General features: G+C 44.2%; 1 protein-coding gene across 1 annotated transcript in view; it reads right to left on the reverse strand.

Annotated features, from left to right (window-relative positions):
- Nucleotides 1-13,766, reverse strand: part of DNAH3 (dynein axonemal heavy chain 3) — a 1,861,430-nt gene that overhangs the window by 1,262,433 nt on the left and 585,231 nt on the right. The window contains exon 20 of the mRNA XM_069647670.1: nucleotides 6,958-7,072. Within this exon, the coding sequence (XP_069503771.1) occupies nucleotides 6,958-7,072 (115 nt within the window). The remainder of the gene's footprint in view (nucleotides 1-6,957; nucleotides 7,073-13,766) is intronic.

Raw genomic sequence — 13,766 nt, forward strand, 5'->3', positions numbered from 1 at the left:
TAGGTAAGGGAAATTAGCCATAAGTGAGAATTCTCCCTAACAATATGCACAGTGGTTTAGCACACTTATTTCAATATAAAAGAGACATCTGCAAATCAGTCAAATTTACCAACTGTATAGATCTAGAGAGACTTTTTTTCAATTTACAGGAGCGAAGAATATTGTTACCCATCGACCAAAGTCCATGGAGGATGAGCCGGGGTGTCCCCTTTACTCAATGTGCCACATGATTGTGGCATGCAGTCAAGAATGACAAGGAGTTCCTTCTTGGCCAATAGGCCTTCTTTTCCTCTGACTGTGTGGCGTCATTATGAGGACAACCCTTGGAAATCCATCCTTGTGGCTTACTGTGAAATAAATTACATCCCATATGACGCATATAAAAGATGCTGACATGTAGCACTTGGAGAGACACTTACTTTGCAACTGACCATGTTAGCTGTGCTTATTTCCTTATCCTATCTTAGTCTGGTCTGAAGTCAATGGGCCTCATCAAAACCTTGGCGGTATCCCGGCGGTAAATCTGCCAGGATACCGCCATTGCAAATAGCGTTACAGCAACTCAGTCTGGTGCTATTGGCGCCGGATCGCAAGTTGTGTTAAGGCTGTTACTCCCCATTTTTTGTAGAGTCCATAGGACTTTATGGGGCAGTAACAGCGCTATTACCTCCGGGGGCCCCCGGCTTTACAGGACCATCCGAGATCAATGGAATACTGCTCGGCCCACACCTACAGGAGCTTTCCATTACACATAGCGGCACAAAACTGCAGACTCAGTATTCACGTGGCTGTCATTCCAGTTCTCAGGCAGCTGAACCTGCTTTCATTAATGTGGGGCACGTAGGTAGGAATACCTGCGCCTCGGCTTTTGGCTTATCTTATACTCACACTGTCTTCTGGGTACTTGTGCGCCCGCCAACAAATCTCTATTAATTCTGTGCCACATCCTCTTTCATGACTACTGCTCCTACATCATTGCCACAATGTGAACCATCATCACTTTGTACAATACACAAGTCTATATCTGTCATTCTATTATTTAGGCCATATGAACTCTCATATTTTGTTTGGAGATGTCCAGATGTGGAACACATAAAAGGCTGGGGATGGACTAGAGAGCCTGGGGACCCCCGCATCGGCCCTCTGGGCCCTGTATAATGAGTAGGTGGTGCTACAAGGCCTCAAGGGTACACAATGTTCTATCACCCAGCCCCCTGTGAGGGATTTCATCAGTCTGCCTATTATTAAGTCACACAAATAATAATGCATGGCAAACAGGCTTTATGACTATTAAAGATAACTTCTTCAACCATGTCTCAGGAGGGAAATTTGGAAAAAGAAGACTGTCCACAATATGTCTCTATATGTGTTTGGTGTTGGTTCCCTTTGTTTCTAGCTAAGTGGTGAAGATATGTGAGGTTTCCTTTGGGATCCTGGTACTTCTTGACGTGGAGCTCCCTTACTGGCTCAAGAAATAACTAATCCAGTTGTATGGAATTCCTCTAAGAGTTTATCACACACAAGAGGAGAAACCCTAGGATTCAGATATATGTGAAACCCAGAGGTATAGTCCATCCCTACTAGAAACTCTTTATAAGCCAGAAATATAATCTAGGGGCGAGAAATTGGGAGAAGGAAATTCATTCTTTGGGGCTGTTAGAAAAGCATGTATTCGGGTGAACCCAGCCAATTATTTTGCAACCGTTTTTGGTTTGAGGTAAACAAATGGTGACTGAACTGCCCTATGAGACCTGTGGCCCAGTGCCAGTTACTGTTGAGGAGTCGCCCCTAAGCATTCTCAGAATTAGCCAACATTTTGGCTTGGCCAATCCTTGCTTTTGATGGGTCTCCAATGAGTTTAATTCAAGCTACAGTTTTGTTTAACCTACACAAATACACATTGCTGATGTGGAAAGGGCTGAAAACACAAGGGATTGAAAATGTTCCATATGGAGGGTTAGCTCCTTACCCTGCCATCAAAGAAATGTGTTACATTCAGTGCAACAAAAGGAGTACACATTTCTGGTATAGGCCTAGATATACATCTTTGCCATGGTAAAGCCGAATCTATGGTCCTCCAGCTAATAAAGATCTAATGCGCTCACGTGATGAGCAAGTCGGCTGTCCAACTTTGTGTTTTCAAAGGAAAATAACTGCACTTAAGAATTTGAACTCTGCCACCCCATAAAAATTCACCACCTGGAGGTAATGGAAACTCACACAAAAGGACACATCAGACCCTCGTATTAGTTATTAGCTTCACAAAGGGTCTCCGGAGGCATTCACATGACTCATGCTAACAGAAGGTTTTGTTTTCTTGTGCAAAAGTTCAATAGAAAATAGCGGACCATTAGCATTATTTGGTACATTTTAAAAACGTTTTCCTCTATAACATTACAGTGCAGATGGCTAGAATCAACAGACCAAGTGTTTAGAAACTGTGAGGGACTCCTTTACAAAATGGAATGAAATACGACCTATTCACATTTATTAATTGAAAAATTATATAAATATGAATAATGCCATTATATTTCATCACACAAATTCATGCCACATATGATGCATGAACTCGGCTTGACCATGCGAATCTGGAAAGCCATACTTCATTGATGGGAAACATTCCTACTGTAAAATATAGGGGGGAGTATGAGTCTGAGTCCCAAGTGTGCACCCCCACCCTGTGCATAAATATAATCAACCTATGAAATGAAGGGGTGTCTGGGACTGTCAACCTGTTAAGCAGAACAAAGCAAAGTCTTTCACCAAAGAGGTCGCCAAAGCAATAGTCCTATCCAGTTGCAACAAACAGGTCAAATTATCTAAGCCAAGTGAAGGGTGCAAGCTATTTTTTCCAAAGTTCCTTTTGATCACCTCAATATGTGGAAATGTAAAGCAAAGTGTTTTTTCCTCATGGAGAGTGTTGTTGCCCCTCCCAGGATCTAATCAGAAGTCTTCCAGTCCTCTTCCCCTAGGCCAGGATTGTAGACATTTTCTCGCCGTGGTCCCAGGCCTCTCAGCAGCCAAATGTTTGTGGGGGTCTGTCTGCTTGCTGCCTTTTAGGTGGTTTCAATGAGGCAGTCCCCAGGTGGAACAATAATTACTTCCAGCCATGCTGTATCTCCGGTTGCCACCTCAGAGGTTTAGTATGCCCTGGTGTTGTTTGGTTGAGAGGTCTGTCCCCACTTGCCCCCTATCCTCCCCTGCTCTTGACATTCCCCGTCTACTCTAGAATCATCCTTGTGTAGCCATGCTGTCCTGTTCCTCCAACCACCTTTTCACTCTCCCCTGATTGAATGTAGTCCTTCTGGACCTTGCGGTCATCGCCGTCTCAGTAGCGGGTCTCCCCTTTTCTAACATCTGTTTGAGGTTTAAGTTTCTCCCCTCTCTAGGCTTTCAATCCTTCTGTGCCTCACTTGAGGTTACCTGTCTTTCAGCTTCTAACTCTCTCTCAACCTACTGTTGTCTCCTTTCTTCTACTCACAACACTCTTCTCTTCCTCTACACTCTCTATTTTGCTATCTCCAAGTAGGATTCTCACTGCTATTGTAGCCACTACTCTCTTCCATGTACCTCTCCTCTATAATCGCCTCCTTAGTCCCCTTCAACAGAGTCACTCTGTTCCCCCTCAAAGCTGCTACTTTTCACCTGCCCCTTTATCACATTCCCTCCTGAATAGTGGTGTTCTCTCTCCCTCCCTCTCCCTCCCTCTCTCTCTCTCTCGCTCTCTATCTCTCCCTCCCTCTCTCTCTCTCCCTCCCTCCCTCCCTCCCTCCCTCTCTCTCTCTCTCTCCATCTCCCTCCCTCCCTCCCTCCCTCTTTCCCTCTCTCCCTCTCTCTCCCCCTCCCTCCCTCCTACCATTCTCTGTTCCTCTCTCCAGCATTGGTTTCAGCCATGTTGCAGGGTCTGTGCCCTGATTGGGCCATGTGCCCAGGGTAATGTGGTAGGGGGGGTCAGCCGCCAAGCATAAAGTCATGTCGAGGAGGGCAGCCATTTTGGAGTGTTCAATGTGCGGGAAAAGCTATTTGCCTAGGCTGTTTCTGTGATAGTTTCTGACATAGAGCACGTCCAAGAAGCGTTGTTAATGCATTTTTAAGTTTACGTTGTTTTATTCATTCCCACATGCACACAGACTCCGTCAAATTCACAGGCTTGAGCTGCGGTTCTGTGTACCCAAGAAAATGCTGTGAGCTGAGTCTGTGAACCCCACAAACGCCTTAAAATGGGTGTTGCAACTGTTGTGTGACATGGTGATCCCAAAGGAGAGAGGGGTCCGGGAAGGAACCAGGGGGCATTTCTAGGACATGGGAGCTAGAAACAGTTCACATAAACAACTTAAATATACTAATCTTTAGCCTCTTTACCCCTTGATCCAACCACACCTTTGAGTTCTTAGGTTTAACCAGAATCTAAACCAAGCTTCTGAGTTCTAAAGCGTGTGCCACTTAGGGTTGATACAATGTAACTGGCACGCCACCCTCAAATCAGAACAGAAGATTAGTGTATTTCGGTGAAGATGTTATTCTGGAACAAGGAATTATGAGAGGAGACTCGCCAAGGGTGTCTCAGGGAGAACATCATAAGTCCTTTATCAACCAAAGGGTGATTAATACATGAACCTATTCTTCCAGTAGGATTGCTGGGCGCAAATAAGGTCATACAAAAGGCCTTTGATAGACATTGTGGAGGCATAGAGTGAATTAAACACATTAGTTGGAGATGGGAATCTATTGTGTTACGTTACACAGGACATGGCCAGGTTAGAGAGCCTGATTATGAGTATAGTGTTAATGCTAAAAACATGTAACATTTCAAATATGTACTGCTTTGAAAATACCACATTATTACAAGTTGGGACCGTATGAGATAATTATGGCATAGAGTACACAAATGTTCTGCATATGTGAACTATGTGTTTTTTACCTCATTCAGTAACTTCTACATATACTATGCCATTACCATCCTATCAAATCACAACTCATTACTAGGAGGTATTTTAAACATAGGAGGAATTGAAAAAACTATATGTATTTACTGTTACCACCACATCCCTAATAAGGCTTCAAATGGGATCTGCAGTACTTCTATGTCATCAGTATCTATGCATCCAATGCAAATATCCCAGCCAGTTCTAGGTTGTTGTATGTTGTTCAGCATCAGAAGATTTTGTCTGTGCACAGAGAGGACTTTAATGTGAAAGTTCACCAGGAAAGTGGAGGGAAGCATATCATCAGCAGTCAACTGAGCTAGACACAGGGACAATTTCAACCTCTGGTGCAGAATTACAGCAGATGATTGGCTATTAGGCCAACCCTTGTCAACAGACCTTTCACTAGAGGGCAGGCACGCCTTGGACCTTGCTGCATTTAGTCATTTTGAAATAAGCCTCCTTGCCTAAATGAAAAGTGTCTCTCTCCTTTGATGTCCTGTGATGTTGCAGCTCTTGCCACTGACACAGCCGGTAGGTGTAATAGGGCACCAACCAGAGGGTGCAAAAGGGTATCCCTGTGCGGACGTGCTGGCAGAATGCTGATGCCCACTCTCTGCTGTAGGGAGGGTTCTCATGGTGGGTACTGCAGGGATTGGGCCTCGTCACCGATGATGGCAGCAACCACAGCAGAGTCTGCTGGCATCAGCCCGCAGAGGCTACAGGAGATGCTGCTGGTATCAGCCCGCAGATGCCATGCATGGGTTCTGATATGGGATGGTGGGCCGTGACCACGGCAAAGTGGTGTGCTGACAAAAACAGAATGTGGTGAACAGAGAGGGACGGGGCTTTCCTCACCACAGAAGGCACTTCTGGGACTGCAGGGATTGGGGGCCACCTCGAGATAGGATGGGTACGGAAGGAGGGAGAAGTCTGGGGACTGTGGTGTCACCCGTGATTACCTTAGTGAGGGACACAGCGGCACGCGTTACTTGGTCAGCTGACCACTATTAATGTGAGTGCATCGAGTGCGTGAATGCATCGAGTGCGCGAATAAAGGAGGTCTTATGAGACCAACTTGGTGTGTGGTTGCACCTCCTAGCAGCAGGCGTGCTTAGGCATGCACGCGCGCAGCTTCCACAGACGGTTGCGAAGGACGGCGAGTCTTACAACAGGGAGAATGATGATTTCTATCCCTTTGCTTGCAGGACAGAGACGTACTGGAGGCTGTACCTGCAGGATATACCTGGGCATATTAGGAGCGAATTGGAGCCCAGAACCAGGGCCCATATTCCTTACCTCTGCATTCAGTATGTAAAGAGACCCCTTGTGAGCCCTGGCAAAGTTGAAGGAAGAAGCCTCAACAAAGGAAAAGGACTGTATTTGAATGACAGGGTGTATGAGACACAACCCCTGTTCTGAAGATCTGTGAGTAATCATAAAGAGTGGCTCCTGTCCACCAAAGACCATAAAAGCATGCATCGAGATTATGCAGAAAAGAAACATTATTTACGAAATTGTAAAGAACACTTTGATATCAAACAAAAAGAACATTTCTAAATAAGACCACAAGTTGCAGTGTGGCACACTGTGTGCAGGTAAACTCAGACTACTTAAAATAAAAAGTATGGCATATGTACACACGCATCAGTGCATACTCTACTAGCGCTGAAGAGATAGGGAATAGAAGCAAGGAATCTGACATGGAAAGTTGTGACCTTTCACAGAAAAAACACTGTCTTCCCTTAATTGCATTCTGGGATCTTCGAGTCATTGATGGAAATCATACATGTGGGAATATGTTGGAGATGGCATGCATGAAAAAGCAATCTGATGCAAAAGAAAAATCATATGCATGACAAATATTTAGGGTCTTTTGGAGAATTTATGCAAGAGAAAGTGAAATTCTTCTTCAATACAGTACGTACTGAGCATCTGCAGTAGGAATGCACAAATACACGTGGCCCATTTCTGAAGATAGTTGATCAAGGAGAAAAGAAATTATTTGAAAATGCAAAAAATGTCCACTTACAGAGTCCCTGTACCGAACAAAAGTGAAGAATATTTCCGCCCATTCAGATTTCATTTTCTCCATGGCTTTCTCCAAAGAGTACTCTTTGACAGCAGATGCCCCAACCTGTTCCAATCTAAGCAAAAATAAATAACAGAGTTTCAGTAACAACTAGCTTCAGATTGGGTTATTTCTGTTCTGGAAAATACAATATGAAGTCAACACAAGATTCCGTTAAAAAATGTCAGTGAACACCTGTGCATTTACACAAGGGCGCGCGAGAGCCTCGATGTACCACCGTACTGAGACATTCATTCCTATCATTGGCTTCATGCGATGTTCATTGAAAAGCAAAACATTGTGAATTATTTCCTAAAAGAGTCTGTGATCGTGATTTCTGAAATCTTTATTCATTGTTGTGAAATGCTAAAATGCTGACAAATATGTTTGAATTTCATTCTTCATCAGACTGTCAACAGAAATAGGACTGAATAATATTCAATTTATCTTCAAAATGCCTCCATTACTCCTAATTTTAAAATCTCTCATATGCCCATGTTTTGGGCGGTACTGTCACCTAGTAGCGGGCACAGAAGGCAACATGACATTTATATGAGCTGCCTAGCCCTTCCTCCTCCTTCTCCCTAGGCTCTTTGGGTTTTCTTGGCTACAGGAAACTTACTACAATAGAGCCATTTTAGCACAGATAAAATAGAAATAGAAGACAGTGATCCCTGCTCGCACGTCTTGCAACATGCTCTACCATTCTAGGCACCCATCAGTATATGATATACCTAATTTCTATTCTTAGCTAATTCAATGCATGCACATGGCAGACTCAACTACTTCTTGGTGATAAACAAGCAGCATCTTAGACGAGTGTTACATATGTCCGTTAATGCAGAGGGCTGATGCGGCAGCTCAGAGCATCCCTATGCGGTTACTGTATGAGGCCACTATTGATGCACAGAGTTGCTTCTTTCCTATTTGTTGGGTGTAGCATTGCCTCATAGGGATCGTGGATGTTAAAGTGGCAGCAGGTTTTGCAGTTTTCAGTTAGGATGCCACAGCAAACTAATTGGGAACACTTCTGTGGGGGTGGGTTGATAACCATTACTGTTTGGGCAAGGTGATAAAACTTGCAGACGAAGGGGCTGGGTGTAGTCATTTTGTTGTCCAGGCTTTTCAAGGAGGAGCGCTGTGAACTACACGAGGAGGTGGGTGGGTTGTCATCCTCCTTGGGGCAAGTTGTTCCACAGGCGAGGACCACTTAAAGGCAAGTATCATTCCCCTCTACATTTTGCCCCGGAGGCTGGAGGTAGGTTGGCTTAGAAGTATTGCAAATGGCAGGGGTGCAGGTAATGGGGGAGTAGAGTGGACCTATGCTGTTGATGCTCTAAGGTGCTACTAAATGACCTGCTTTACAACACTCGTAAAATAAATAAATAAGACAAAGAACTTTTAAATAAATCCTTGCACATATTGGGAGCCAGTGGAGGCTCCTTCACAAGGGTGACACAGACTATTTTTGGGCCGAAAACTAGGCATTCAATGCAGAAGTGTTTTGAACTCTTTGTAGCCTCTGACTTTGTAGGTCTAAAAGCCAAAGTAGAGGGAATTTCCATAATCCTGGAATGTTCAATAACTGCTCCAACGTTCATGGGGTGAGTCTCCTTGGGAATGAAGGGGAGATATTTGGTTGGAGTTTTAATTGGAAGAACACATTTTTAACAATTGTGACAATTTGTGCAGGTTGCTGCAAGGATCAAATTCAAAACCCTCTGCATCATCCATAAGGCTGTCTGGTGCCAGGGACCATGTTATCTGCAACTTGCTCTTACCAAATACTCTTCTTCCGGAGCTCTCTGATCCTCCGGCTCCAACTCTATGCTTGTCCAGGCCTTCTCTAAGCAGAGAACGGGCGGCCGTTCCCTTTCCTCGGCTGGCTCCCTCCTCAGGAACAGTCTCCCCCTCTCTCTCCATCTTGAGCTGGTTCTCCTCAAGCTCTGCAAGCACCTGAAGACTTTCCTCTTTTCCTCCTCCTTACCTCTCTCCCTCCCTTGCTAAGTCCCTCAGTCGCTGTGATTGGTGGCCTGGGCCCTTATGTGTCCTTCTGGATCCTGGCCTCTTGTCCGATCACCTGCAGCATCCGCCCTCTACCTGCACTTGCCTTCGGGCACCACTTGGCCTGTCTTGTCTCACAGGCCTGCGCTTTTTGTATGGGCTGGTGACCCCTCCGCCATCTGGTGGTCACTGCCTGGCACTTACCGATTGCCTTTGCAACTGGGTCTCTGGACGCTCACCCCTCTGTGGAACCTCTAGCACTTATCCCCTTCCAATCCACCTTCTCGCTCTCTGCACTTGCACGATCCAAATGTTCACAAGGCCTAGTAAGACCGCATCTAGGTTTTGCTCATCTCTGTTATCATATTCCATACCTGCTGTTCCCTTCCCTTTGCCTTGTGGGTTCTTTGAAACACAATTTCATAATTACAAATGACCAATAAAATAAATAAATAAAATCGTACTCAGTGACTTTCCCTGCATCCATCTCTTTTCCTCCCTTATTATTGTTTATCTCAGAATCTGCCCGTAATTTAAGTTTTATTTTCAATACCAATTTTTCTTGACAACATCATATTCTAATAGTAGTTCAGGCTTGTCATTTTTAATTTTATAATACATGCAAGATTTGACACCTTACCTTTACTACTACCAAGTTACTGTGAAAGGCATTGGTTTTGTATATAATGATTGCTCCATTATGTTATGATTCCTCTACAAAGAGGTCTGTATTTTGTTGCCTGTAGTCTTTTTTGTCTATTTTTTTTGTCTACATTCTCTATGTCTTCTTTATTAGCTCTACCCCGCTGGCTTTCTATTCCTGTAAGGTTTGAGTTTCATATTTGTATGCACAGTTTTAAATATGTTCATGTTTTGTGAGCGGGGTGAGCAATGCGTGGCGGGCAACTGTTTGATGATTGTTGTAAAACGTGCCATTTTATTAAGGTATAAATAACATTAAATGCCTCACTATCCCTGCTCTCCCGAGGATTTCCCTGCCCAAACACTCTATAAGATGTCTGGCCCTCACTCTAAACATTAAATAGAAAAGAAAATATATGGCAATTCAAATACCAACAACAACATTCAGTTTCTTGATAATCTTTCAATACACTGGGTGATTTCCCTTCCCCAGGATTCAAAAGTGAATTATGTTCCAATGTTCAAATAAGGAAAAGAAAAGAAAATCCATGAAGATTGAGTAGTCTCAAATCAATGCCTGATGTTTCAATGTCCAAATAAAGTTTTGTTAACCAGAGTTCCAACACTACCAATTCTTTTCTTTTTGGTGAAGCATGGTCTTTCCACTTTTTCAAAACAGCACCAATGGTATTGCCAGACACAATGCTTTGTCACCATTTTCAGTAATCCAAGATGACTCTCCACACTTCACAACAAATGCAACTGCTACAACTGTCAGTGAACAGTTCTTGGTTAACAGTTAGTATGTCATTAGTTACAAGATTAGGATTCGCAGTGAGTATATTTGTCAGGATGATTTCACAGTGCTGCTGCTTCTACTTCAACAACTTCACTTCTACTCAATTTTACCACGAGAACAGTCTCCTTTGCCTCATAGTACTCCATTTTGTTTAAGCCACTAAAATGTTGTATCTACTGACAATCAGATATACCACCACAGCTTCAGTACTTAGTACCACTACCAGAGCTTCAGTACTTTGGACTACTACCTCAGCTTCAGTAATCTGTGACTCAAGCCAAGTTTTGACAAGATTCACTTTAAAGTACTTCAACACTTTCAAGTAGTCAAAGCACTCTTCCTCTGAATATCTTTCTTCAAAACGGGCAGCCTCTTTGCCTCTCTTGTCTGCCTGCCACAATAAAAACCTAGGTTTGCCTTTATGACCTACTTATCTCTCTCTTGCACAATCTTTGGAAGTGTCAACTTCAAAATAATCTTTACAAGCAGCAAGTCCCTCTTCCCAACTTTGTCTTCACCTTTCTGCCCACTATAACCCATAGTAATTACCCAAAAGCCTTGGTACCACTCTCTTAGCTTCAGGTAATGATTGCACACTTGTATCTTAGGCAAGGTTGAACTGTTAGGTTCACAGTAATAGTTTGATTGCTTTTTGGTTCTGAAAAGGCTGCTTTCAGACTTAATATGGGGAGACTCTTGCCTTGGGCAATGCTTGCCCTGCTATTTAATTATAGACACAATGTTTTACTGCTTAACTTCTTTTATAAGAGATGAATGCCCTTGTGAAATAAAGGATTGAGTTCAGTCTTCCTTTGAAAAGCACAATTAGGCACACACAACCACTTCTTCAGGAAGTTTTGTTAGGTTAAACATTCAACAATGGTCTTAGTAATGTTAAATGTTCAACAATGGTCCTCACAGCATTTATACTTCATAATAAATGACATGCAACCACTTCTTCAGATAGTTTACAGTCTTTTAAGGGTTTAACAATGGTCTTTCGCAGGGTTTGTACTTCACGCTAACAAACGGGAATTAACGGATGCACGCAAGTGCTACATTTCCATTGTTCCCTTAATAAAGCGTCAATGAATAACTTCAGCTCGCTTCTGGCTATATGCGAGTGCATAGGAAACTGGACACTGTTACCAGCAGTGCTCATGCAAGGTATCAGAAGGCCAGGTTTCACTCACAGGCTTCATCGAACCTTGTTCTATGGAGCGCACAACTTCCTTGACTTCTGACAACTTCTACTGCTTCTGGCTTCTCCGGGAGCCAGACCCTTCCTTGCTGAAGGTGTCTCTGGTCCAGCCACTTGTTTAAGGAGCCCTTTTCACTCTTGAGACCCACGGCTTGACAATAGCTCCTCGCCTCAGTCTCCGACACGTTCTCTGCACAGCAACCACAGCAATCAGGCTCACATGGGGAAAGACAGCCTTCCTGCATGTCTTCCACTGCACATCCTCTGCATTTCAGCATTTGGGGGAACAGGACCCTCTCAGAACAAGAAGGTGAAATCTGCTGCATCCACGTTCCTGCATCCCTCTGGTTCTCCCTCTTCTGCTTGGTTTACCAGCTTTGTGTTTTTTTTAAACGTTTATTTATTAGGAAAGCTGCTTCACGGCAGGTCCATTATACAAACATTGCATTAAGGCACAGGCATAATTCTGTCACATATATGCACAAGGCAAACGGGTAAATACATTAAATCATCGGGAGGGTGGACGGGTTATATCAGCCTCGGGTAGCAGATCATTAGATAGAGCCGCAGTAGTGTCCACATGTCCTTGGGGTGGCAGGGTGTTGGGACCGACAGTACAAAAAAGTTCCTTATTATCATTTACCATACATAAGTCTTTCAGGAAATCGGTTCTGGTTGGTCTCGCTGAGGATTTCCAACATTTCAGGTTACATCGCTTGGCAATGAGGCATGAGATATTAAACAGTTGCCTTGTGGTTTCTTTCACCTTGCCAATATCCCCAAACAAGTATTTTAGGGGGGATAAGGTCGCTGGGATCGAAGTGATTTCCTCAAGATGCTCCGCCACCTCCTGCCAGAACTCTACAATCAAAGGGCATGACCAGTACATGTGGTACGTTCCAGCATCTGGGGCGTTGCATTTTGGGCAGGATCCTGTACAGTTTTCTACGAATTTGACTAATCTGGTTGGGGAGTAGTGCAGTTAATTTAAAATTTTGAATTGTATCAGTCACAGCCCAGAGTTCATTGAGACAGTTTTGGTGAGTTGACAATAGTGGGACCACTTAGTGTCGTCGATCACGGTGCCTGTATCACGTTCCCAGGTCTCTTTAATTGTGTTGCGTGAAGTGGAGTGGAGTGGAGTGTGCCTGAACCAGTGAGTATAACATCGAGACCCCCTTGCCATGACCATCTGTGAACACCACAGCTCTGATACATTCATGCGTTGGGGGTTCCAGTGGGAATGTTGGCCACCTTGCTCAAACGCAGCCCTCATTCGGTGGAATTGAAAGCGTTTAAGCTGGCCCCCGCCCACCGCATTGATAAAGTCTGTAAGTTCACAGAATGTGCCACCCGGGAACATGTCCCGCATTTTGAAGAGTTTATCTGGATCCCATGAGTGCTGGGGGGCCTGTCGAAAGTAGGGGCGATGCTGGGGAAATTCCATAGGGGGATCTGGGTCGTATGGGGTCTCTAGGCCAATTCTCTTATATATAGGCCAATTCTCTTATATATCCTGGACCAAGCATGTAGGGTGGTACGTACCAGGTCAAATGGGCAGGTGTCTTTGTAGGTAGAGTTGAAAAAAAAAGAAGCGTATGTCATTGGGACGGGCGGCATGTTTTTCCAGGAATATGTGGGTAGCTGTGTCCTCCGGGTCGAACTAGTGTTTCGCAAATTATGCCTGTGCTATTAAATAGTATAGTTCAAAGTCAGGGGCGGGGATACCGCCCTGCGAAAATGGTTCCACCATCTTCGCCCACCCTAGCCTAGCCATCTTTCCATTCCAAATAAAGGAAGAGGCAAGTGACTGGAGTTTTGTAAAGAAGGTCTTGCCGGGCCAAAGCGGGATGTTGTTAAAGTAGTATAGCAGTTTGGGAAGTACCACCATTTTAAGTAGTGCCACTCGACCGTATAAGGATAGCGGAAGGTTGGTCCACAACTGGAACTTGGTCGTCAGGTTTAGTAGTAGCTCCCCGTGGTTGTGTGTGCATAGTATTTGTTTATCCCTGGTTACCATGATTCCCAAATAGCGTACCTGAATAGGAGCGGGCTTAAACCCCTTTATCCCAGAAAAGTCTCCAGCGTTCGGGGTCAGTAGGAATATTTCGGACTTTGGGACGT

Source organism: Ambystoma mexicanum, chromosome 2q, assembly GCF_040938575.1.
Source record: "Ambystoma mexicanum isolate Mex_15411 chromosome 2q, UKY_AmexF1_1, whole genome shotgun sequence".
NCBI classification, from domain to species: Eukaryota; Metazoa; Chordata; class Amphibia; order Caudata; family Ambystomatidae; genus Ambystoma; species Ambystoma mexicanum.